Below are 27,381 nucleotides of genomic sequence, written 5' to 3'. Positions count from 1 at the left end.
ATGAGATCAGTGATTAAACCCTCTCCCCAGCTAACACTATATGAATCTTTTACTTCAGGTATAGCCCACCTACTGAATGCCATCAGTCTACACACCAACCCCTCGGCCTGTCAGCTTCAGACTACACACTAAACTCGCCATCCTCTCGGCCTTAAAAAGTATAAATGAATAAAACAAGCTAATGTAAATGTTAGATGATAATATCACATCATATTTTTATATTTATCTATGAGGCATTAATGAACCCTAAATGGAGTCAAAGCCTTCACTTTTTACTTTAATGTAATATACCATATATCCGTTAATTTTTGCCATGATCTAATTTTTCACTTTCTTCACTTTTAAATCACAAATTATTGAATACACAGAAATTATATTCTGTATTAATTTCTTTAAGAATTATTTAAATTGCATAAAATTTCGCGACATTTTTGTGACACACGAAAAAAAACCGGATATACGATATAGGCTCTCTTGCTCTCGAGAGTCTATATCCCCCTTTATTATATACAATACTTCAATAAAATGAAACATCATCAAATTATTACTGTACACAACACAGCTCTTCAGACAACACTACCACACATGTACATGGTGTAGCCTGGATATTGACCCTTTTGTACTAAGCCCACTGTTAGACAAGTTGTGACTGTTTTTTCTGAGTGATTGGCCTTCAGTAGTGTATCGAGTACAGTTTTTAGTACATAACAGTTACTATTCACAGAACAGAATTTGAAATTTTGAAATTTAGAGTTTAATAAAAAATGAACAGTTATATTTCACAAATGTTCCTACATGAACAAATCTGATTATGAATCCAAATATTTCTATATCCCAACAAATACAAAATGCAAATGAGCACTTCAACATGAGAGTAAATCAAAGAAAGATAGATAAATTATAACAAAAACATCATAGCACTTACTACAATTACATGTAAATGAATTCCATTCTTCAAATTCTTTGAAATGAAGCAAAAATGATTATACATGCATGTAGTGACAAAGCCACTTGTAAGCAATAAACACAAAGAAAAGCATGTAATGCATGTACGATAGCATACTACACCCAGTAGCATAGCTAGATAATACACAAAAAAGGCATATCTTTGTCATAAACACATAGAGTGGCATTGCTATCGAGTAATAAAGCAAACATGAATATATTTAGCAACAATAATTTATATCTTTTTCTCTTTGAGTTGTTTAAGCTCAATAACAGTGTGTGGAGTAAACAAGAGCATGTAGATTTCTTATGAAGGAAGTAAAATACTCATTTCACACAGGGATTGAATGGAATGCTTGATTTATCACCAGCAGAAACCAACAAATAATCATGCAAAATCAAAACTAGGTTCTTTGCCCAGTTAACTATCCAGTTGTCTGTTGGATATTCCACACCATGTTTGTTAGATTTTTAACAATATTCTAATTACTATTACAAAAATTTGTACATGTAATGAATTACAGGTAAAGAGTTACAGGTAATGAGTTACAGGCAAAAACTACAGGTATTGTACATTTTATCCCCCTATCTATCATGAGCCAGTAACCTTTCAATATTAGTCAGATCAACTTCTATGTACCATTCAGATCAACCAATCAGATAAGCTGTTGCTTCAACATATGTTAAGATCAACCAATCATATCAACTAATGCATTTATATAGGTTACATGCAAGATAAAGCAATCTTTTCAGTTATTTTAGATCAGCTAATTTATCTTTCTATATCAAAAGATTACATCAAATATTGCTTTTTTGTATATGTTTACATATCAGATCAACCAATGAAAAACCATGATACAAATTCAAATGTCAGATCAAACACCAATCAGATCTTCTCTAAGTAAACAATTACTTTCTTTGCCATTGTGTGGCCCTAATTTTGGCTAATGATTTGTTTTTGTAGGAAATGGTAAAAAAAAAAGAGTTAACTCTGCCAATTTAGTTAAATGCCGATATAATTACTTCTGAGTGACGCTTTCACCTCCTACTCCTAAAAAAGTTCATATCCTTAAAAAAAAAAGCGCACACATAAAAATTAGAGGCAAAAAAAAAAAAGAAAACACTCGATGTTAATTGGTTCAACTTAACACATTCAAAACTCTTCCAATTATAAGCGTCCTTTCTAGAAGATCAGACCATTATTTCTATTGAGCAAAATGATCTACAAAAATAGACTTTCAAAAACATTGAAACTGGCACTTGACGTGTAAAAACTTCAAACAATTTTGGCTTCATTGTGATTATTTCAAAATTTAGTTTAAAAAATATCCAAGCACCAAGTCTTTCTCTTTTTTTTAACAAAACTGTGAAAAATATACCAAACAACTTGAAATTTGACAAAAAACATTTTAAACACATGATGCTAATGTAATCACCCCTGGAGATTAAGGAGCGAAAATTCAAAAAAAAAGAAAAGAATTAATGAAATTTGATTGGTGGAGCATCAGAGAGTGCGGTAGTTCCTGTCTCGTCGAGCCCGGTAGAATTTGAGGCCAAAGTAGATAATCACTATGAGTCCGCCCATCAGGATCATGCCACCGATGAACGAGGCCGCGTCAAAATGCTGGCCGGTCTTACTGCTGGGGGCTGGTTTAGGAGTCACCTCTGTAACAGAAACCAAACGAACTGTCAGCTCATCTCCTCACCAAGTACCACTGGATTTCAAGATTGCACCAAGTTTTATGGTTTGAACAGAAAGCTTAGATGAGCGAGACTGGAGTAGAGTTTTAAATCTCTGTGTTTTGCATCCCCCTTCCCTTACAACCTTAGATGACCTTAATAGTTCATATAACATTTTGGAATAAGTTTTCCCCTTCTTGTCACAAATGAGATAATTTTATTTCTCTGCACTGAAAATTGCTGAATCATGCTGGAAACAGTTATATTGCCCTCCTTGAAACAGTCAATATTATATTTCACAGGAAATAGTAACATTGCCATCTTGAAACTGTTATGTCACCATCCCATGAAATTATTCTGCATATCAATTACATCAGATTCCAAATTTAGCTAAGCAAACGTAAACAGTTCCTCAAAAATCAAAATGTCAGGACAGGGTCTGCTATTCTGCTATTATTAATAAATTGTCTCATTTGAAAAATTTTCATTTTATTAAAAGCATCAATCTACATTTTACAAAGCATTTTACATTGATTTGAGTGTAAGATATGAAGTTGAGTTATTAAAATACACTTTTTATTTTACTTAATGAGGTAAATATGTTCGTAATTTGAATATATGACATATAAACAGTACATTACATGCCTTCTCAGACGACAATACCAGAGTATCTGTCCCTTGGTGACAGAAAAGCCCTGGAGATTTTGTTTGTTCGGTTTTTTAATTCGAATAAAAATAACACTCTCTTTATTTTTCACAAGTTATAACTTGATTACAAATGGTGATAATATTTAGAGCTGCATAAAAAGGACTCATGATGCCCGCGTACAATCTATAAATAAAACACTGGTGTACAAAACTAGTACAAATTGGTATATATATTTTTAAGTACATCTGTAAGCTCAAACAGAGTGGTATAAGAGCAGTAGAATGGTATTGGCAATAAATAAAGATATAATTACAGGTATATGTGATACCCTGGTTATCCAGTGGACAATACATACAGTCCATCACATGGTCCCGGGTGCAGCACATATACACATGGATAGACATTAAGTGTCTAGGGTATACTGCACTCAGGGTCTGTCTGCCTATGTGTGTAACAGTTATCAGAGTGACAACAACATATTTACTGAAGTGTTAGGTTGCCCTCTGCCTTTGGCATCAGGCGATAGACACTCCAGGGCTTTCCTGTCACTTCCGGGCAAATATTCTGGTATGTCACCTTCAAAGCCATGTAAAATTATGTATAATATCTAAGATTTTAAAGCTGTTCCCTCATCAGAACACAAAAAAACTAAATTCTTCTTCACACATTGTCAAACTCTTTGATATCATGATATTTGTAATTCCATAGTTTTCGTCACTGAAAATCCAAGGAGAGCTCAAATTAAACTTTCAACTCAGGTAAGCTCATTGGAGCCATCAACTCATGTAGGCTAACTACACTACAGCCTTCAACTCAAGTAGACTCACAACAGCCTTCAACTCAAGAAGACTCACTACAGCCTTCAACTCATTGACTCAATACAGCTTTTAACTCAAGAAAACTCACTACAGCCTTTAACTCAGTTAAACTCACCACAGCCTTCAACTCAATTAGACTCACAACAGCCTTCAACTCAGGAAGACTCACTTCAGCCTTCATTTCCCTATGATCCTGATGGATTAAATTTGTTTAACCTACTTGTAGTTGTGGCTGGAGCAATAGTGGTAGTGACTGGTACAGCGGTTGTGTTTGTTGCTGCAGGTGTCGTGGGAGCTGGAGTTGTCGTTTTTATGGGTACAGCTGTCGTGTTTATGGCTGCAGGTGTTGTCTTTGCGGCTGTAGTCGTCGTTGGGGCAGCAGTTGTAGTTGTGTCTACAATGTTATTTGCATAAAATAAATACTTGGAATTAAGGTAGCTCACTACATCGAGACTTAACCTTAACTTTCTGGACAAATAATTCATTATTACACCAAGCAGAAATAGATTTCTGTCTAGTTTGTACCTCAAACAAAAGGAATCATATTTATTAGTTCATCTTACAAAAAATCTACTGACAACTGAAGGATAAGTGTAGGTAGAATCCTATGCTGAATAGAAGATTTTGTTAAAGCTGCTGTCCAATTTTTTAGCTATAAGTATAGTTATCCATACAAACCATTTTTTTTTAAAGTTATATGCTTTCACTTTTTTCACAACAGCAGAATTGGCCTCTTTTCAAAAATGGAAATATTCAAAATATATAAAAGTAAATTCTGTATGGTAATACAAAATAAATTGTAAGGAAAAAACAAACCTCAGAGGGATTTGTGAAAAATTTACACATTTTTGATTTGCAAAAACATTTTTAAAAGCCAATTTTATCACTTTTAATTATATTTCGCAAATGCTAAAGTCATAATGCAATCAAATCCGCCTTCACGAACTTCATTCATAATTTTTTTATTACAGAAATATTGCTTAAATGATTGAGAAAATTACTGCACTGCCTATTACAGCATCTGTATTCTACCTACCGGTATAAATAACAAATCACTGTTTTACGATGTACATTAAATTAGACATATAAGCAGGCCAATCAGCTTTACTTATTGAATGACTTCACAATAACACCAAACCCTGGGTGATAAATGTCAATAATCAGAAAATGATCAAACTTTTAAGGTTTACCACCAATGGAACAGGCATGCATGTTATGCTCTTCAGTCACTTTGATTTTATCTATCTATATCTATAATAATACTTAAAAGTAGTAATACTTGCCATTATTAGGAATGCCTAAAAAACAAGTAAATAAAAACATTTAATATCCTTGTTTCATAAGTCATTGAACATGTGTAAACTTTTAAGGTGATGTGAAGAAAGAAATAGTTCAACATTAAATTGTCAGGGCCACTGTTAACCAACTTTTATTTGTGCGTGAGAAATTTTTGCTATATTTCTTGCCAAGGACCAGTATTTGCTATATAGTTGTAATATAAAAACAAGTGTGCATCAGGCTTGGTCGCAAAAATTAGTCACCGGGAACCAGTTCATCTCTGGTAAAACGCGAAATAAAGTCTTCGCGAATGATAGATGGTTTTCAGTATATAGTTGAATTTTGTAACATAATAGTTAAATGATGTGAAGAAAAATTTAAATGGTGTTATGTAATTGTTGGAAGTATATTGTATTGGTCATACAGTTAATTGTTAAAAAGTACAGTGTTGGATTGAAAGTGTAAAAAATGTAATTGTCTGTTAATGTAAATAAAAATTGGATGTTGTAATGTGAAGGTTGGATTGTTTAGTATAACGTATGGGGTTGAGATGCGTAATGTAATAGTTGAATAGTGTAACATAATGGTTGGATAGTGTATTGTGTAATGTAATTGTTTAATAGTGTTATAAAATAGTTGAATGGTGAAATGTACAGACCCTGAAAAGTGCTACTACACCAGTTGCACGGTTCGGTTCGTTACGCTTTTTGAACGGTACGGTTCGCTTTGTGAACGGTACGGTTCGTTTTGTGAACGGTACGGTTCGCTTTGTGAACGGTACGGTACGCTTTGTGAACGGAACGGTTCGCTTCTTGCACGGTACGCTTTGCTAAAAATAGCTGCACGCTTTGTGAACGGTTTGCGCGCTTTATTAATGAGGTAGGCGTGGCCTGCACGCTTTGATTTTTCTCGATATAATTTTGTTTAGTTTTTGCCCGATCTACTTCAGCATGGTGGTAATTATGACAAGAATTTTTCTTTATTTATATGATATATTACAAAAGTATTTCAATCGATCTATTTAAAATCAGGACTTCCATCCGTTCCCCCGTTTTTGATACGTTGCGCGAAACGTGTACTCAGTGACAACCGGGAAGCGGGGGTAATTTTAATTTTGATCAATCTGTTATCATAAGTATCTAGTTTAGATAAACGTAATCATTAAGATAGATGAAAAGAACTGTTTGACTTTAATCCGATATATTTTTGTTAATTCAGCGAGCTGTCGATATTTTTACAAATCGTCTTAAGTTTTTATTTCTATACATGTACTTGAGTTGAAGTCATTAAATATTTCTAATCTATTAAAAATTTCTACAAAAAATTGCCCCGACTTTATTCCGATATTTCTTTAGTTTCCTTTATCGTTGTCTTGATTCTCGGCTAGTTGTTATTATTCATAATTCGTATGATCATTCTTTATTGCGTACTACTATAGTACTACTGCCGATCGCCGATTGCCTTAGTGAATAGACGATGTAAAATTAATGATAAGATAAACAATGAATTTCAGATAAGAAATCTTGTATTAAACTGTTACATGTATATAGTTTTTTGACACGAATTTTATTCACTTAAATATTGATTCTATGATTTTCTGCAATTGTTCGTATACACAGATGATACCTACATGTAACCCGTCATCGCTTCTCTTATCTGAACTAAGATCGCGTGTATAGTCAAAATATGACAATTAGTTTTTGTTTTTCCGTTAAACTATACATGTACATGTTACATATTCTTACGATATGTACACAACTGGATATACACAACAAGTCAATAACTTTTATATATGTAATGGCGATATTTATCATTCTGTTGAACAAGTGTCCGCTCTTCACTGTATGCATGCGATTTAGCTGACGTTTTACAAATGCTGACTAACCTGTTTATATTTAATTTGCCTTTTTACACACAAACTTGTTGTAAATAGGACACGAAAAATACCCAGTAATCAACAAATGAATGTTAAAAGTGATAAATATATAAGAATTTATCAAGTAACAAAATAATACGACAGCGAGGGAAAACGCCAGTACCTGAATTATAATCATGAAATCGGAAAGAAATTATTGTTGAATAATTTAAAATAGGAACACTCTTTTTAATAGGGATTTAAGAAAACATAAAACAAAAATGTTTCATTCGATAATTTTCTTCTAGCCCTATGGGAGGAGCCAAGTAGCACGCGGCGCATGGCGTGATCTGTACTGTTATACTTAAACTGATTGACAGGCGAAGCACGTGGAGTCCTGAGATAAAATCCCGCTCAAATGACCAACTATAGAAACTTAAAGCGAAATAATAAAGTTCAGTAATAAAACTTAAATTAAGTATTATAATCAACACACAAGTTCTCTCTCTCTCTCTCTCTCTCTCTCTCTCTCTCTCTCTTTGAGGGTGTATGTGCTTGTGTGCAAACAATTTTGAATTATTAGATTTTTATTTGTATGAATTTAATTCATTTATTTTAGACTCATGGTTTTCACAACGATTTCAACACAATGCCTAAAAGTTTGTACAGTGGACGATGTACATATAGATTGATCTCGACGGTTAAAATTTCGACGCTATTTCACATCACAGATATTAGATTGAAAATAAATTTAAAAAGAGCTGTGTTTGTGCTTACATGTACTTATTATCTCATTCAACTATTTATGATGTAATTAACCATTTTTTGATACATTAATGTACCCGGTAAATGATATTTTATCGCAAGTTAATATGTGAAAATCCCGCATATACAGAGTCGCTGAATTGTTCTACGGATCCACGCGCCGATAGTCTTACGTGTAGTTGTTTGTGTTCATTTTTACAGACAGTTCTTTTGTTTTCTAGAGATTAAGAAAAGCCATGAAACTAACAAATTATAAGTAAGTTATATTTAGACTATACACACGACAGATTGTGATGAGTTACCTAACAGGTGTCCGTGGAATGGTGTGAATACCGGTGTAATGAAGAATAATGACCCCCGTAGAATAATGACCGGGGGTCATTTTTCGACGTAGAATAATGACCCCCCGGTCATTATTCTACGCAGAAAAATGACCCCCCGGTCATTATTCTACGTAGAAAAATGACCCCTTTGCCTGAAGAATAAGTGTCATTTTCATAAAAATGAGCACACTCCACATGAAGAAAAGTGACCCCTGTAGAATAATGACCCCCTTGTAGATTAAAGTTTTTCAGTATATTTTTTTATTATTTGTGAAATAGTCTTTACACTATTGTAATTTTTACTGCTGCAGTTTACAGAAAGTAACAGAAATTTTAATTCATATTCAAATAAACTTAAAGTGAAAGAAGGGGTATATGTTAGAAAATAAAAAATCCTTCCGTTATAACAAGATATTAACGTATTGCATCGGGGTATGGTTGTCATCTTAAAGGAGCATGGTCACGATTTTAATCAAAAATTATTTTTCCGATTTTAATGTTCACAATGTTTTTCAATTGACAACCAAAATTTGAGTGTCATTCGTTGAGTTATAAGCAAGTTACAGAGCTTGCAATTCTTTGCTATGTAAACGAAGCTTTTGTTTACATTTTAAATGTTGAAGTGAAAATTCCAATTTTAGACCTAATGAATGTGTTAAACGTAAGGAACTGTTTAATTATGCTTACATTGAATAAGACGATAGACAAATCAGCTTGAAAAGATTTTTTACTGGTATATTGAACCTATGTAAACAACAACAGGGCACGAGCCTTGTTTACATGACAGTATTGTGAGCCCTGTATCTTGCTTATAACTTTACAACTGACCCTCAAATTCCATTTGATCAGCAGAAATGCTTTCCTTAAGCATTGTAAATAATGAAAACAGAAAAATAGAATTTGACCAAAATCGTGACCATGCCCCTCTAACAATTACAGTTACATATATCTATAGTGTTCCGATAGGGCCACTTCGACCTTAGGGCGATAGTGCGAAGGCGAAGGAGCAAAAGTGCGAAGATGCGACGACGAAGCGCGAAGATGTGATGGCTAAAGTGCGAAGGCGAAGGAGCAATACTACTATCGCTCCTTCCTAACTTCGCACTCTGGCCTTCGCATCTTCGCACTTCCGCCGTCGCCTTCTTTGATTGCATTCAGCAAGTCTCGGTCGATTAAATAGAATTTTATGCAGGCACCGTACTTGCAAAGATTTTCCGATTAATCCACGCTATTTTTGGTACGCATGGACCAAACACAGTAACATTCTAATTTCATTATGCGACACTCCTTGCTCATGCATGGATCTAGAGGGGGAGAGGGGGTCCGTCCCCCCGGAATATTTAATATTAATAATTTCACGCAGTTAAAGGGGAGAGGGGGTCCGGACCCTATCCCCCTGGATAATTTAATTTTATTATTTTTATGAAAATAAAATTTCCAAAATATGCCTCAGAACCCTTAAACGATAGAGAGCTCCGCAAGTATAAAACATAGGTAATCACAGATTACAAAGCTCACCGAGACAAGGCATCACCTTCATGAGGCATCACCTTTATGAGACCACCTTTATCATATTATATGAAAACAATCCTTTATGATCTTGGATATTCATGGATTCTGTTTTGACACAATATCGTATATCATCTGTTAAAAAGTTGTATGAAATTTATATGATCATATGTTAATCAATACAATAATATAAAATTAAAAATTGCATCCTATCATACTTACAATATATATCATATAATACCATAAAATACCGTAAAAAATTCTGAGATATGATATTGTAACGTATGATATGACATTGTATTGTGTTATACATTATTGTATTTGATCAATAATACATCATAACATTAAAACATTTGTTATTATATTGAATAATATAGTATGATATTGTATTGTATGATAATGTATCATATTTGATAAATAATATGATATTGTATTATATGATACAATATAATTTGTTACAACATTGTATGATATCAAATGATAAAATATCATTGGATAAAATAAAATATTATATGATACAATTATATTAAACATATTGTATCATATGATACAATAATACATATTACAACATCATAAAATACAATTTCATGTTATATGATGATATATCAAATAAACCAATATCATATATTATACAATATCGTATGATACGATATTTTATAATATTATTATATCATATATACAATTTCATTTGATATTATTCTATATTACAGAAACCAACATCATATTATACAATACTGTATGATACAATATCATAGAATATACAATATTATATCATAGGATGCAATATTATATATTGCAATATGATATGTAATAGTATCATGTGATTAAATGATTAATTAATAATACAATATAATATTATACAATATTGTGTCATAATATACAACCCTATACATAACAATATCATGATACAATAGCATGATACAATATCATATCATTAAATATTTAAAAAATGATACAATATTATATCGTATCATATAACGTTTTACAATATAACATATGGTATTATGTTGTCTCCTATTAAACAATAGTGTTTCATATCATACAATACTATATCAAAGGAATCATGTTATATCATTTAACAACAACCACATCTATCTATCAAGCAGATTTGAATGAGGTAGGGGATTTCTTTAGCATCCTTGATCATGGAGATCAGGCTCTGCATCTGAAGCAACCTCTGCGTTTCATTTATGATATAGTTAAATCATAGTAGTATCACTTCTTCGCCTTCGCATCTTCGCGTTTCGCCGTCGCATCTTCTATATTCTTCATATTGTTCATGAATTATACTTGCATTGAGGATTTCCACTATTACTTTGGATACAATAAAGATCGTGTGATCAAAATCAAGGGGGATATAAACCCCTAACATAGGCCCTAACCTTTTATCAACGCTTTTAGAAACAATGTTTTCTTACTATAATCGATCAGTGTTTATTATCTATTAAGATTTACTATAGTCAGGTACTCTTCACACATTTATTTTAAAAAAATAAAGTCTATTCATGATCACAAATACAACATTACAACACATGTTTAGAATATGATGTTCATGTATTACGTTGAAGAAAACAAAACAAACGCAAAATGATTTTTTAAAAATCACTTTCCTCATGAAACGTAAATAAGAAGTATTCATATACCTGCCCCCTTAGTCTTTTTCCATAAAGATATATACATGTATCATTCTAAGATTGACAATTCATTCACCAATGAATATTGCTTATATTTTTACAACAATTATTCTTTCATGATTATTGTTCGTTAATTATCAAATAATATCCTCATTGTGTATGAATCTTTCTTTATTTGCGTCATTTCCCGCCGTATGTCGACGAAAGAAGTGACGTAACTGTTAACAATCAATTTGTGGCAATGTAAGAGTGTTTTGTGTGTGCTTGCTACGGATATGAAAAACTATATACAGCGATTTATTTACGGGGTAACCAATGGGGGGGGGGGAGGTCATTTTTCTATGGGGGTCATTTTTCTTCATGTTTAACATGAAGAAAAATAACCCCTGGGTCTTTTTTCTTCAGAAAAATCCAATTATTCTTCAGCTAGGGGGGTCATTATTCTACGTCGAAAAATGACCCCCGGTCATTATTCTACGGGGGTCATTATTCTTCATTACACCGGCATCTCGTGTACACCTGTTTAAGCGTCCAAATATACAGTTAGTTGTAAAGTACAATAACTGCTAAAAAACAAAGACAATAACACCTGTTGTGTATAGAACCAAAGATCAGCTTCTGTACTCGTGTTTCGCGCGAGTGATTTTTGTTCATGTGAAATCACGACGCCATTACCAGCTATGCGGGAAATAAAGTTGAAAGTTATTTTATGGAATGCGTGTACTTTTTCCCGTTCAATGCTTGCATTTAATAAAATTATTTAATAAATATAATTGTGTGAACGTTAATAGTTCACAATGTATAAGAAATCGGCGATGCAAGTTTTGTCGATAAACAAAGAAATGATTACGGTCTAAAGAAAGGAAATATTTTTGTAACTGTTTTAATAAGAATAACAGTTTTAAATCTTAGTATGTGTTATCTTATCCCGTATAAAAAAATCTTGCTAAATATTGAACTTATCTGGTCAGCGATAATCTCCGTCCGTACTCATCTTAAGACATTAGGTCAATAAGCCGTATATGGAAGTTGCACGCTTATTGCACGGTACGGTACGCTTTTTTGTCCGTCTAGAGGCGGGTCTTGCATAAATTATCTTGCACGCTTTTTGCACGGTACGGTTCGCTTTGTTAACGGTACGGTTCGCTTTGTGAACGGTACGGTTCGTTTTGTGAACGGTACGGTACGCTTTGTGAACGGTACGTTTCGTTTTGTGAACGGTACGGTTCGTTTCTTGCACGGAACGGTACGGTTCGTTTTAGAGGTGTAGTAGCACGTTTCAGGGTCTGTAATGATTGTGTAATGTTATGGTTTGAAATGTATTCTAATGGTTAGACCATGTAATATAATGATTTGAAAGTCTATTGCAATGATTGAGTAGTGTACTGTCATAGTGGGATATTGTAATGTAATGGATAGATGGTGTAATATGACAGTAGATAGTTTAATGTAAAGATAAGATGGTGTAATGGTTTGGTTAAATGCAATGTGGTTGGACCGTGTAATGGAATTGTTGGACAATGTAATGTAAGGCCTGGATGATGTAATGTAATGGTTTGGTGGTGTAGTGTAAATAGCTGATGTAATGTAGAGAAGGTGTAATGTTGTTGAATGGTGTAATATGTAATGGTTGAATGTTGTAACTTAATAAATAGATGGTGTTTAACATTTGATGTATTGATGTTATCATAGAATGGTTACTTTTATTGTCTTCAGACCACTAGGAAACTGAAGACTTGATGTTAGTGGTAAAGTATAAGGAGTTGTGAAATGTCTATGTAGTTGATGGAGTTAGATATTTCTTGCCTTAATATAAACCTACAGAATAGCAATAAAGTTCAAATCTGTGCTAACACGTTTATGTAAATAATTCTGAATCATTTGCCTTTTACAAATGTACCGGTAAATATAAGTAATTAACAGCAATGTTAAAAAGTTCGCCAGAATATGAACTTGGGTGGTACATGATCACAGGATTTGATCAAATTACCAAGTGAACAAAGTTCATATCCTAGTAAACTTTTTTATTTCTTAATAGACTTACAAACAGTGTGGTTTGTATCTTTTTCGCACTTGGTTGAAATCTCTTTGTCAGCCATACACACTGAAAACAAAAGTATTAAATGTACAGGACTTTTTTAGCTTTTAAAGTAAAATCCAGAAAAAAATAACAACATAAATATTTTGGATCAAAAAAATTTGAATACTTTTCTTGTATCTTTCTACAGAGTTCTTCTTTTAAAAAAGATTGATAAAGTCTACAAATGGCCATGACCACCCAGCCCCCTTAGGGTGGTAGGGGACATCTGTTGATATTAATGTGGAATAAAGTACATTATAATTAGAAAACTTTCATGAGTTTTGAATTTTCAAATTTTACAATATTTAACCAAAAAAATAGCTTTTGAAAAAAATTTAGAGACGTAAAATTGAAAAACCCCAGCAGTGGAATTCAAACTCATGACTTACAGATTCATAGTAAACCCCTTGACCCATGGTGCTACACTGTTATGCGACAATATCGGGAAAATAACTAATTATATAACCATACTCAGGGTTCGACACTAACCTTAGTCCGTTAGTCACAGACTAATAGATTTTCATACGGACTAACAAAATTTCTGTCGAGTCAGTCCGGTTGGACTAATAAAAAGTTTTGCTAAAAAAATGTGTAAATTAAAGATGTGTGATTGTCGACATTTTAATGGAAAACCCTGACTATATTTTTATTATCTAGCATATGATACATTGCAGTGATTATAGAGTTACCGAGCGAAAACAACAGAGGTATGCAGGATATTATGGGTGACTTGATTATTTCTTTGCCGTAATGGGATGTCCGAGAAAATAGGTGACAAGCACACGTGTTCACAACAACAGCTTCGATAGGGACGCTTATGTGTTTTAAAAATATATAAAGGTCTCAAAACGAATCTCCTGCGAGTTGTTTAATTTAAATGAATTGTTTTACTTTAAATAATTTATGATAAATTGCTTATTTTTAAAGAACTTAGATAATGAAAAGAACAAGGTAGCTCATAGCCTGGATCTAATTTGCATAGATCTATTTATAACATCTGTAATGGCAGCATACACCAAGGAATACTCATTGCTATGTACTGCAGTGCATAGCACAATACAACTAAACAAGTGCAACACCTGTAATAAAAACATTATAGTGTATATTATGCACCCCTTTCTTACAAATTCTATTTAAAAACTCCGTACCATATATAAGGCAAATACCGTAATGCATTTTAATTTATTTTTGACGGGCACATAAAATTGCCTACGGACTAGTTAAAATAAACAGGCACTAGTCCGGCTGGACTAATGCATAAAAAAGTTAGTGTCGAACCCTGATACTTCATTTTATTGTTTATTTCGATAAACAATTTGTCACAACATGGAGGTGTCCCATACCACCTTAACATATTCAGACCAATAGACTCACTGGCTGAGGAATTAGTTTGTGCTTTCATGGTACAGTTGACAAAGACACAGGATAACCCGAACCCCTGGATGCCACAGCACTCTGTCTGGTTCAAGTCCTCACATTTTGCATCTGAAAACCAAACAGCATTTCAAATTATATATATAATATATACACTTATCCAATGGCTGGAAGTGGAATAGCCCTTTTATCAAACGCAAGACAGGGACTATTCTACAAGCAATAACTCATTTCATAGAACTTGTACCTACAGCTCTCAATCGCTGATGTCATCATTGTGGAACTCTTGGTATCAGAGTCAACCAATCAAATTACAAGAAAGAAAAATTGGCATCAAAACTTTAGAGATAATTTTTAAAATAATTCATTGTTACTGCTGGGTCTTCAAACATGTTACCCATAGCTAGGGGAATGTGCAATGGACAAGTATTCTATGATGAGCTTGTTTTTTTACCCTCACCCTTGGTTTCAGCTCACTGTACACCACAGGCAGTCAATGGGTAAACCGGTTATAGAAAATGTAATACTCAGGACAAAAGATTTCAAAGTACGGACCAGTGTAATGCTCTGCAGAGCCCTTAAACATCTGTTTACCTGGTACTGTCCATCAAACTGACTGAAAACTAAAAATTATATGTATTATTTCTCAGGCACCACATTATTGGGTCAAATGATTAATAAATGTTACTGCCATGCTGAAAAGGGGAATAACTCAACTTTTAGTAAGAAATAAAAATTGAATTATTTCCCTATGCAAATAATGCAATTGAGATAAAAAACCCGCCTGTCTAATAATACTGTAAACGTACTTCATTTGGCTGTGTATTCTTTTTGTAGTGAATATTACCATCGGGTTTGGAATTCCATGAATAGCAACATAAATATATATCCATTGTAAACAAAGTTCAGTTGTTACCTGTACCTTACCCGAGTTGGACGTAGATTTTATCCATCAGACTTTAGAGGTTTTTAAAGACTCATAACTCATATTTGTGAGTAGCATTGGTAAAGATATACCGTCACAACATATTTAGCGTTTTGGGGGAATGCGGCTTCCGCTAAATTAAGTACATTGTTAAATGCCATGCATATATGTATAAGAATAGTCACTTTCAGGAATACACTAATTCAAATCCATGCCAACTTATTCAAAACTAATTTCCGCCAAATATAGTATGTTTACAGCATATTTTGAATTTTGTGGCCTGAGAACCAATACATTCCAATACATTCATTTTTTGGCCTTACCTTCAGCTAGGGTTATAAATTAGGTCAAGGTATTGCGTGAATCACTTACCTGGAGCTTGACCTACAATAGAAAAAGGATCATTATTAAATCAGGTAAACAAGATGCATGATTGTATACAACAGGTAATGCCCGATCCAAGAACTTTCATCTCTCATAATCAATTTGGTTTCTCAAACTTCCACGGTGGTCTATTATTTTACCTTCAGATCTGTATTTACTGAAAAAGTTGGAATTTTCCTTACGTAATTTCTTTACAAAATATATATTGCATGGTTTTTTTTCATAATATGATTACTTTTTGTTAGATGATCAATGCAAGTATAAATATTAGTACATAACACAGCGGATTCAGAGCAATTATCTATAATAACTGTATATCACAATGGTGGAACACAAGACAGGAATTGAACATCAACCAAACCACGGGCTGAGGGCCAAACAACTCTTGTTCTGATTGTGTGCAATAATACAGTCTCAGGGCCAAACAACTCTTGTTCTGATTGTGTGCAATAATACGGGCTGAGGGCCAAACAACTCTTGTTCTGATTGTGTGCAATAATACAGTCTCAGGGCCAAACAACTCTTGTTCTGATTGTGTGCAATAATACAGGCTGAGGGCCAAACAACTCTTGTTCTGATTGTGTGCAATAATACAGTCTCAGGGCCAAACAACTCTTGTTCTGATTGTGTGCAATAATACAGGCTGAGGGCCAAACAACTCTTGTTCTGATTGTGTGCAATAATACAGGCTGAGGGCCAAACAACTCTTGTTCTGATTGTATGCAACAATACGGGCTGAGGGCCAAACAATACAGGCTGAGGGCCAAACAACTCTTGTTCTGATTGTGTGCAATAATACGGGCTGAGGGCCAAACAACTCTTGTTCTGATTGTGTGCAATAATACAGGCTGAGGGCCAAACAACTCTTGCTCTGATTGTGTGCAATAATACAGGCTCAGGGCCAAACAACTCTTGTTTTGATTGTGTGCAATAATACAGGCTGAGGGCCAAACAACTCTTGTTCTGATTGTGTGCAATAATTCCCATCTGAATATTACTACAATTTTAAAACAAGACTATTAATGATATTTGTACAAATTAGAATTTAGAAGGGGGTACGAGAGATATATTCTGGTATCTTATCTTTGAAAATGCATTCTAACAGACTATTAATTGTACTGTTTATATTACCTCAAACACAGATGTGCAAGAATCGTGTGTTATTTAAGATTGACTGCCAAATTTTAAATACCATTATCACCTAACATAAAGTTCTAGTACATATCATGGCAGCAATGGGCCTGGAATGATTCATCAACGACTGTGTGCTGACACATTTCATAGCAGCACTGACCCTGGAATGATTCATCAACACACACAGTCTGAACTACTCCCACACACAAACCTTCCTTGGATCAGAATAGACTTATAAAACTATATATACTTACACATGTTCCTTGGATCATAGGTTAGACTATACTTACACACTTTCTTCTGACCACAGATTACACTTAACTATACTTACACACATTCGTTTTGTTGATAGCCGTAACGTTTACTCCGCAGATTTTTGCAGCATCCTTTGTATCAGTATCATTGTTCAGATTGTGGCAACCTACAGGTTAAAAAAAATGGATGCCTTCCTAACTTTGTATTTTACTATATCTTCTTTGTTATAATTCAATATTTCTTTATAATACAACAATATTAACATATTCCAGTGTCTTTGTCTGTGATAACACTTTGTCTTTATTTTTTAACATATAGCCAATACATTTCATAAATGACTATTTCAACATTTAATTGTACAATTGAAAATTATCTAAATATTTGTAATGAGGATCATTCTTTGAATATTACAAGGTGATAGAAATATAGTTGGGCAAGATCAAATCTGTCATATAACCCTTCAGGCTTTATTGGATTTGATCACGCCTGACCATATACGATCAACTCAATTAACATAATACTCAAAGAACGATATCTTATTCCTCAATGAACTGCATCAAGAACATACAAATACTGTATACAGGGTAATATTCACTGTTTTATTTCGCCTCTTTCACCCTAGCTGTCTTGGGCAAATTTAAGATTGGCAGAATTCCTATGTATCAAATTATCTCTTTATATTAAACACAAATGTGTCTGGGCATACATTTCAGTATGTATCAAATTATCTCTTTATATTAAACACAAATGTGTCTGGGCATACATTTCAGTATGTATCAAATTATCTCTTTATAAACACAACTGTATCTGGGCGAATTCAAGACAGGGTGAAACTGTGTTCAGGTGTAGAAGGGCAAAATTACACAGGGCGAAAATTACACAGGGCGAAAATAACCCTGTATACGGTATATCATTTGTACAGGATAAAACAAAACCTTACAGTGAAAGAGGGCAAAGTTAAAAACCGATTATGGTGAAATGTTACTACGCCATCAAAACTAGTTGGAAAGCACAAATTATTCTTTTTACACTGATAAAATCTACGATGATGAGGAAAACTTGTATAGATCATTAATATGTATTTATCATTAATCTATACATGCCAGGTTTCCTGAGCTGTACCATTATATACAGAAACAAGAAGACTTTACTGGATGACACAAAACAATGATGTATTACACAGCTTTACCAATGAACATCAATTTTTTGTGTTGTTGCTGTGGATATTGATTTAAGCATTGAATCATTATTTCTTAAAAGACATACTGTATATCCGTTGTTTTTTTCGCGTGTCACAAAATTTGCCAAAATGGGAATTTTGTGTAGCATTTTCAATCTACACTTGTCATTTTTTGCGATTTAAAAAGTTTCTTAAATAATACAGAATATAATTTCTGCATATTCAATAATTCGCAATTTAAAAGACATTGCAAAAAAAGTGATGAAAATTAGATCAGCGCGAAAATTATTGAATATACGAAAGTCTCATATTTGCAATGGTGTGTGCACAAAAATTAAGTAACATTAAAAAATTTCTTTGTACGCACCGCTGCAGTTATGAGACAATGTTTTCAAAAATTTATGATTTAAGGCTTATATTTACATTTTTTCATCTTCCTGCATTGTCTGCAAATTAAAGTGCTTAATATCTCAAATCCCTGTTTTATTCTATGGGGAAGTTTAAATCTGTAACAGCCACATTGATTCAAAAGTGTGAAATATGAATTCTTCTTGCGACTTTTCTCTTTAACAGCGTTCCACATTTGGGACGTCAAGTTCAACTTTAATAGTTATAATTTAAACTTTGAGCACCTTGTCTGTGTAATGGTGTTATAAATGCTGAACATAGCTTTCCAGAAACTTCACATGCCAAGAATATGTGGAATGTAGATATAATTGAAATAATATTTCATTCGAGTCTTTGCTGAATGTCCTATTAAATAACATAAAATTCATGTGAGGCAAACATTGGCTGTCCAAAATTTACACAATTTTTGTAGGTCATCTTGTGACCTTGAACCCTTCCCTGACCTATATGGGTCTCTCCGGTCGTCTTGTTGACAGTACAGTTCACGAAGGCACAGCTTGGTCGTTCACAGCACGCTGTTTGGTTTTCTCCATACTGAGTACAGTTCAATTTAGGATCTGGAACAGAAAGGGACACCTGTCAGCAACATCTCTACATTTTATGAAATAACGTTAAAATCTTATTAATAAATAACCTGCACCTTTTTACCAGAGTGAGCGATAAAAGAAACTTCACATCCTAAATTATGGAAGATTTTTATTTGCATTAATTTAAAAGGATTGAGCTATCACTTCTTTTTTTTTAATTGTGTTCATCGTGTTCATGCATTATGCCTGGTACAGTGATCTGGGAGGGAGGGGGGTATTGATAGTGATGGTCGGAGGGGGCATCTGAGGGAGTCATCGAAGGAACGACCAGTCTCACTAATGCTTACTGGCCGTGGGTCAATGCATTGAACTTTTCTTGCTCTTGTGAACATACTCTTTAATTGCAAGGAGAATATGAAACTCTTAGTTTTTGGACATATGAAAACAATCATGATGTCGTTGTTGATAAATGCATACGTACATATTAAGCATATTGAGTGGGAATGGTTCCTCCACGAACGTGTGAAGGGGCCAAACAGCATTAATTATTCATAAGAATGAGAAAAGTTCAGTGAGTGGTGAGTCATTTAGAATGATGGGACCAATGGTACTGGATATCAAAGAATGGTAAATAAAGGTGGCATGAGGGAGTGGGGCTAAAGTGATATCTATGCAGAGTTCTAGAGTTTTTTTTCGCTGTCAGTAATTGGGACTTGATCTTGGTTGGAAAATGATTGAAAGACTTGCTGCTATTGTCTGAATACATCTGTTAGCAGCAACATAAACGCACCGCGTCATAATGTACAAAATACTCGCCAAACTTATGTTAATTCTCCATATAATTACTGAGGTGTTTTGAAAATGGATAATAAGTCTTGAGAGCGCAAAAAGTCCGAGAAAAAACTCTTATTTTTATCGGTCTTGCTGACATGACAGAAAGATTTGGAGAACTCTGCTAAGTATGTGGCATGGGTGAGTGGGGCTGAAGTGATAATTATATTATGTGGTGTGAGGAAGTGGGGCTAAAGTGATATCTATAAATGTGGTTTCAATGATTTGGGATGAAGTGATATCTATATATATTGTATACTTATAGAAAATATACCCTTTTCCGCCCTGTGTGATATAAATCGAAAATTCGCCTTGGGGTGTGATATAAACCCTATGGGTGTGATATAAGATTTTTCTCGCATCATCACCGGTGTGAGATTGGTTTGTCCGGTGTGAGACAGCAGTGTGAGATTTTTCTGTCTTACACTGTGTATTACTACGCCGCTTTAATCTGTAAACAAACGTTGTCTGCTGTACGGAAATGCAAAATGGTGGATTGAGATTATTCATTAAATTATTGTTTTACTTAATTAATTACAATTTATCATATCTTTAATTTAAAAAACTGTTGTATGCTGTTATTTTGACTTGCACTATTTGAAGCACGCGGAGGGATAAACCGAAAGTAATCTTTTGAACGTCATAACAGAAAGTTGTCAAACATCATTTTTTAAGGTAATATAATGCGAGAAAAATAATCATTCATTATATACTCGTGTGGGATAGTGAAATTGCACCTCGGGGCCAAGATTCATGGTCTAGGACTCGGCAAAGCCTCGTCCTAGACCGTGAATCTTGTCCCCTCTGTGGAATTTCACTATCCCACACTCGTAATAATGAATGATTCTATTAATATCACACCCCTCTCCGGCAATCTTCAGATGTTACATCACACCTCTTTCCGTTAATCATCGGCTATTATGACGTAGAGTTCGGTATGTGTCGTACAACTCTGATCTCCGAGTATGACGTCAAATAGTTACGTTGGCGTCAACCTAGTATATAAACAGCTGGCACAAAAATTTCATGGAAGTTTATCAGAGATGGAATATATAGACACGGAGCGATTTGTTAACAATAATCATTCATCACATGATGTTTTTATCGTTTCTTTAATATTTTCTGTAAGTATATAATATAATCTTAAAATGGCAATTTTTATATTGCATCCTATATTAGCCCTGATATACTGCGACCTCAGGCTAATATAGGATGCGATTATAAAAATTGCCATGTAATAATCTATATCCATAGCGTGAGTATTAGGCAGAACTGATATATATGAGGCATGAGTGAGTCGGGCTAAAGTAATGTATGCATGGAGTGAGTGAGTGGCGCTAAAGTGTGGTCTATATATGTGGCATGAGTGAGTGGGGCTGAAGTGATTATCTACATATGTGGCATGAGTGAGTGGGGCTGAAGTAATATCTATATATGTGGCATGAGGGAATGGGACTGAAGTGATATCTATATATGTGGCATGAGTGAGTGGGGCTGAAGTGATATCTATATATGTGGCATGAGTGAGTGGGGCTGAAGTGATATCAGTCTATATATGTGGCATGAGTGAGTGGGGCTGAAGTGATATCAGTCTCTATATGTGGCATGAGTGAGTGGGGCTTAAGTGATATCCATATATGTGGCATGAGTGAGTGGGGCTGAAAATGATATCTATATGTGGCATGAGGGAATGGGACAGAAGTGATATCTATATATGTGGCATGAGTGAGTGGGGCTAAAGTGATATCTATATATGTGGCATTAAAGAATAGGGATGAAGTGATATCTATAAATGTGGCAAGTGGGGTCAAAGTGAAATCTATATATGTGGCATGAGGGATTGGGGCTGAAGTGATATCTATATGTGACATAAAGGAGTGGGGCTGAAGTGATATCTAGATATGTGGCGTGAGTGAGTGGGGCTGAAGTAATATCTATATATGTGGCATGAGTGAGTGGGGCTGAAGTGATATCTTTATATGTGGCGTGAGTGAATAGGGCTGAAGTGATATCTATAAATGTGGCGTTTGTGAGCGGGGTTGAAGTGATATCCATATATGTGGCATGAAAGAATGGGGCTGAAGTGATATCTACGCGGGCATATTAAGGCTTCCCGATGGATTTTACAGCGATGTGTAGAAAGTCACTTGTCTGTACTTCATACGATATGACGTCATAATTAACTTTGACGTCACGATCTGCATTCCTGTCGATAGTTCTCAGGGAATGTATCTCAACGTTAAAAGTGAATTACATCAAACCACTATAAAACCGCATGTTTCCTTTACATAGATGCTGCCGCTAATGCTGGACGTACAAAATTCATTCATATTAAAATCCAGTATCAAATAATCGGCAGTTGTAAAGCTTCATGTTAAGTAAAAGACTATTTATAAACTGGTGGTTTGGAAACTCTCCCTGCTACGTGTAAACAACTGAATGAAGAAATTTTAATGCATGTAAAACCAGCTTGGCGCAGGTGAAAGATCAACACAATTTTAGAATATTTTACGTAAAATTGGTAGAGAATATAAGTACCAATGTGAATCGTGCTACGGAAACCTACGGATTAACCCCAATTTTTTGTAAATCGCTTTTGATTAGTAAAAATGTGCATTATTTTGATGATTTTCTGGAATGTTTCAACAATATCTTCCATAAATGAAATATCTATTTCTTTCCCGAGCAAGAACTTCAAAGTAAATGACTTAACAAAGAATTTTTCTTAAAAATATGTATGATTTAATGTCATTAATCACCTGCGCCGATGCGATTTAAAAAGATCATTTGCAATATTAGGATTCGCCCGTCACGTGATTACAAAGAACATATGACGTCACAAAATTCATCAAATATAATGTTTAACATCGGTGTCAATAAATGTAACAGAGATTTTAAGAAATACTCCCGGTCAAAGTATTTTTGCGATGATTCAAATAATATCGTTTTCCAGCTGTATTTTAGCATTTTATCGGGACGCCTTAACATTGCTGCGTATATGAGGCATGAGGGAGTGGGGCTGAAGTGATATCTATATATGTGGCATGAGTGGGTGGAGCTAAAGTGATATCTATATATGTGGCATGTGGGGTTGAAGTGATATCTATATATGCAGTGTGAGTGAGTGGGGCTTAAGTGATATTTATATGAGGCATGAGGAAATGGGGCTGAAGTGATATCTATATGTGGCGTGAGGAAGTGGGACTGAAGTGATATTTAAATGTGGTGTGAGGGAGTGGGGCTGAAGTGATATCTAGGCTGTATTAATGGTATTAAAAATGGCATGCTTTCTACTGGTAGTGATGGGTTGATAGATAGAAGAGTTATATTTCTATTGTGGGGAAACCTTACCAATAATATTGACTGGAGCCACAGTGGTAACAGGATCCTCCGCTAAAATATACAAAACAGAAATATCTGTTGACTTAAAATATTGACAAGCATTTAACTACAGCAACTATGATCATAAATATACAATTCTATCTTTTTTACATATATAATAACCATGATATCTGTGCCAATCACACATTTTTCACTTTACACTCTGCTCACTAACATCATAATTTAAGTTCATATAGCTTTACACTGTATTATGAGATTTAATGGTTGGTGAAAAGATAAAGATGATAATTTTTGTTTCTAAGGGTTTGAAAAACGTCTTTCCTCTTGTTTTCATCACCAAGGCCCTGGCAGTTTACACTGTATTATGAGATTAAATGGTTGGTGAAAAGATGAAGGAAGAAGGAAGTAGACAATATTGAAGTTATTTCCCCTCTCACATGAGATCGGTAGAATTAAGTTCCATTTCCCCTCACACGCGACCAGAATTATAATTTTACACAAGGGTGAACTAGTTCTTGGTAATTCAATTTACTAATGGTTGAATGAAACAGCAACTTCAATCTTCTGTTGCCCAATAAGCTATAGTATAGTGATTTTGCACTAATTGTATTTCAAGTACACTCTATAAATACACCTAATTCGTTTGACCAAATCATATATATACACCTATTAGATCATCCCTCTCTCCTCAGCAACACAGGCTTAATGTAACTGTATACAAGTTTATTTACATATTAAGTGTGTAATAGTAGAACTCTAAGCTGTCAATTCAAGAAAATTGGCCAAGGTAAGTAAAATGCATCCCTGACTCATCTAACAGCTGTTGCAGGTTCACAATTGACTGTTTTAACACTGCTAATGATCCTGCATTTGTGCACTAAGAACTCCAGTACTTCTTCCTATCGTGATTTCAAGTGGTAGTCTAGCTGCGTCCTGGTGATAATTGGCATACTCTAAAACCTGGCCTGGCCTGGCTTGGCCCCATTGGCCTGGCCTGGCCTCAAAGTTGGCCTGGCCTCATTTTTGGCCTCAAAATTGGCCTGGCCCCAAATTTTGGCCTGGCCTCAAAAATTGGCCTGGCCTCTAAATTGGCCTCTTCAAAAATTTTTGGCCTCAAATTTTAAAATTTCTTTTTTTCTCATTTTCTTAGATTCAAATTGAATTTTTATTGATTTCTTTCAGAATTGAATATTCTTAAGGAATAATCATATGAAAAAATATATATGACAAGATGACCGATTTTTCAAGTTGAATTACTTTAATCCATGTCTAATCACACAAAAAATACCTATGACATGCATGCACAGCACTGCTCCTACTATAAGAAATAGATTTTCCCAATACTAAAGCGATTAAGTTGTCACTCCCATCTCCCATTTAAAATTTAAACATCATTTTAAGAGACTGACCTGATTGATATCCAAAACATTTGTAAACTGGTACATAGCATTAAATTGTTATCACTGTGTAATGCACTTTAAAATCTGCTGTTTGTTTATATTACCTGTCAACACCAATCAAGCCCAAATTTCCCTCCCCAGCAGAAATTTAATATCAACCTTTTCTGTCCTTAATCTATTACATTTGGGTCAGATTCATTGCCTATCCTGCCGTTTAACATTTCACATGTCTAATTTAATTAATGGCATTTGTGAACGACTGCAACATTGCATCCCTCGATAGCTTGACCCGGTGTTCATTAATTCATCACCTCCTGATTATAGAGTAGAGTTTCCTGTATGTGTTGCTTGTATACTTAGGAAATAATTGTTCTCCTATGGAGAATTGTCATCATCGGAATTTGAACAAAGCAGAACATTTTGTGATTTTTGATAGAATAAACAAATATTGGCCTCTTCCATTACTTTTTTCTCAAACAAGTCGTTGGTAAAAGAAGAGTTGCATAGATAGTGTCTAATCCTGAGAGCAGTTTGATCTAAATACATTGCAAAAACATGCCATCGTTATACAATTGCAGGGCAAAATCACATTCTTAAGTTCTTAAGAATTTAAATCATACTGAATAAAAATCTGTTAGAATTGATTACTCAACATACTTTTAGTCATAGATATACATTGTTAGTACTATATTTTCAATTGTAACTATTATTTTTGATACATTATCACTTTAAGACACTATAGGCACCAAAAGTGATGTTTAATGTGCATTGAAAATAAATCAATAAAACATCAATAAAAACGTCAAATATGTAAAGAAAATATAAAAATAAATTTGAGGCCAAAAATTTTTGTAGAGGCCAAATTTGAGGCCAGGCCAATTTTTGAGGCCAGGCCAAAATTTGGGGCCAGGCCAATTTTGAGGCCAAAAGTGAGGCCAGGCCAACTTTGAGGCCAGGCCAGGCCAATGGGGCCAAGCCAGGCCAGGCCAGGTTTTAGAGTATGCCGTGATAATTCAAGTTTTGTCATAGCCCTCACAGGAAGAGCACACATAAATGTCATATGACAAGATATTGACAATTCTTTACATACTATTGAGCTTTTCCAAGTGCTGTTGCATTGCATCAACAATTTGTTTAATATCTGATTCATTGAATTTTGTCATGTGCTGCTATAAATTAACGGAGCCAATACATTGACCCATGTGACATTTGGGAATTACCAGTACCAGTAGTCTCCATGTCAAATATTGCCATCTGCGAGAGAGTGAAAATATCAAATTTATGAATTTTTAACACAAAAATGTGTACAATAATTCAATAGCTCTTTCAAGATGAAGCAGGCCTAAATGCCATGTCCAAAAAAGTAAAGTTCATTGAAAGATCCTCCCCATTTTTGGAAAAAGTTTTGCATACATTTTGTGAAGCCCAAACATGAAACTCCTATATTCTTGAAGGTATGGCAGTTTGGCATGCATTTGATGTAAAAATGACAGGAAAAAAAGTTAATTGATTATTTTTCATAAAAACACAAGTCCTTGCTGTATTCAAACTCAGAATCTGCTTGTTAGTAGAAACTATACTGCATGTACCACAGAAATTGACATCCAAATCTGGCAATCGATATAAGCTGTTTTAGAATGATTTAGATTCACCATTTTGTGACACACAGTTAACTGTCATATAAAGTAAAAGTCACGGGGGCAAGCTGTTGTCAAAACTGACTAAATGATCATGTGACGGTTTTACTATTTATAGACATCAATGACAAGGAGGGAATAAGATTTAGGATAGCCATGTACAAATTATCAAATTACAGGAAATATCAGGATTAATCCTGTGCATGTTAATACAATGTAATAATTTAATGGATGAATAAATATTACCAGTAATCAGTCAGGGGTGTGACTGAAATCCATCATATTGAAAAATCACCAATTATTGTCATTTCTACTAACTATATATTGTACACATCTATTTATTTTTGTAGATATGACTTGTTTTCATCATATTTCCCATTCCCAAGTTAAGTCTTCCAACCCATTTTTTCGTAGTACACTATCCAGCCATGGTCCCATGTGGAGAGAA

At 34.2% G+C, this 27,381-nt stretch overlaps 1 protein-coding gene across 3 annotated transcripts in view; it reads right to left on the bottom strand.

The window, feature by feature from the left end:
* Positions 1-738: 738 nt before the first annotated feature.
* LOC128182898 (sialomucin core protein 24-like) overlaps positions 739-27,381 on the bottom strand; it is a 32,224-nt gene continuing 5,581 nt past the window's right edge. The window contains exons 2-10 of one of the 3 annotated variants that reach the window (XM_052851670.1): positions 23,906-23,947; positions 19,640-19,753; positions 17,685-17,774; positions 16,208-16,219; positions 14,911-15,021; positions 13,501-13,560; positions 5,376-5,390; positions 4,313-4,486; positions 739-2,610 (exon numbers count right to left, since the gene is read on the bottom strand). In XM_052851670.1, coding sequence (XP_052707630.1) covers positions 2,450-2,610; positions 4,313-4,486; positions 5,376-5,390; positions 13,501-13,560; positions 14,911-15,021; positions 16,208-16,219; positions 17,685-17,774; positions 19,640-19,753; positions 23,906-23,947 — 779 coding nt within the window. In that variant the 3' untranslated portion in view covers positions 739-2,449. The remainder of the gene's footprint in view (positions 2,611-4,312; positions 4,487-5,375; positions 5,391-13,500; positions 13,561-14,910; positions 15,022-16,207; positions 16,220-17,684; positions 17,775-19,639; positions 19,754-23,905; positions 23,948-27,381) is intronic. The other 2 variants (XM_052851672.1, XM_052851671.1) reach the window with 2 other exon arrangements.

This window comes from Crassostrea angulata, chromosome 5 (genome assembly GCF_025612915.1).
Source record: "Crassostrea angulata isolate pt1a10 chromosome 5, ASM2561291v2, whole genome shotgun sequence".
In the NCBI taxonomy this organism is placed as follows: domain Eukaryota; kingdom Metazoa; phylum Mollusca; class Bivalvia; order Ostreida; family Ostreidae; genus Magallana; species Magallana angulata.
Note: the sequence above shows the minus strand (reverse complement) of the source record. Positions and strands in the feature narration are given on the sequence as shown.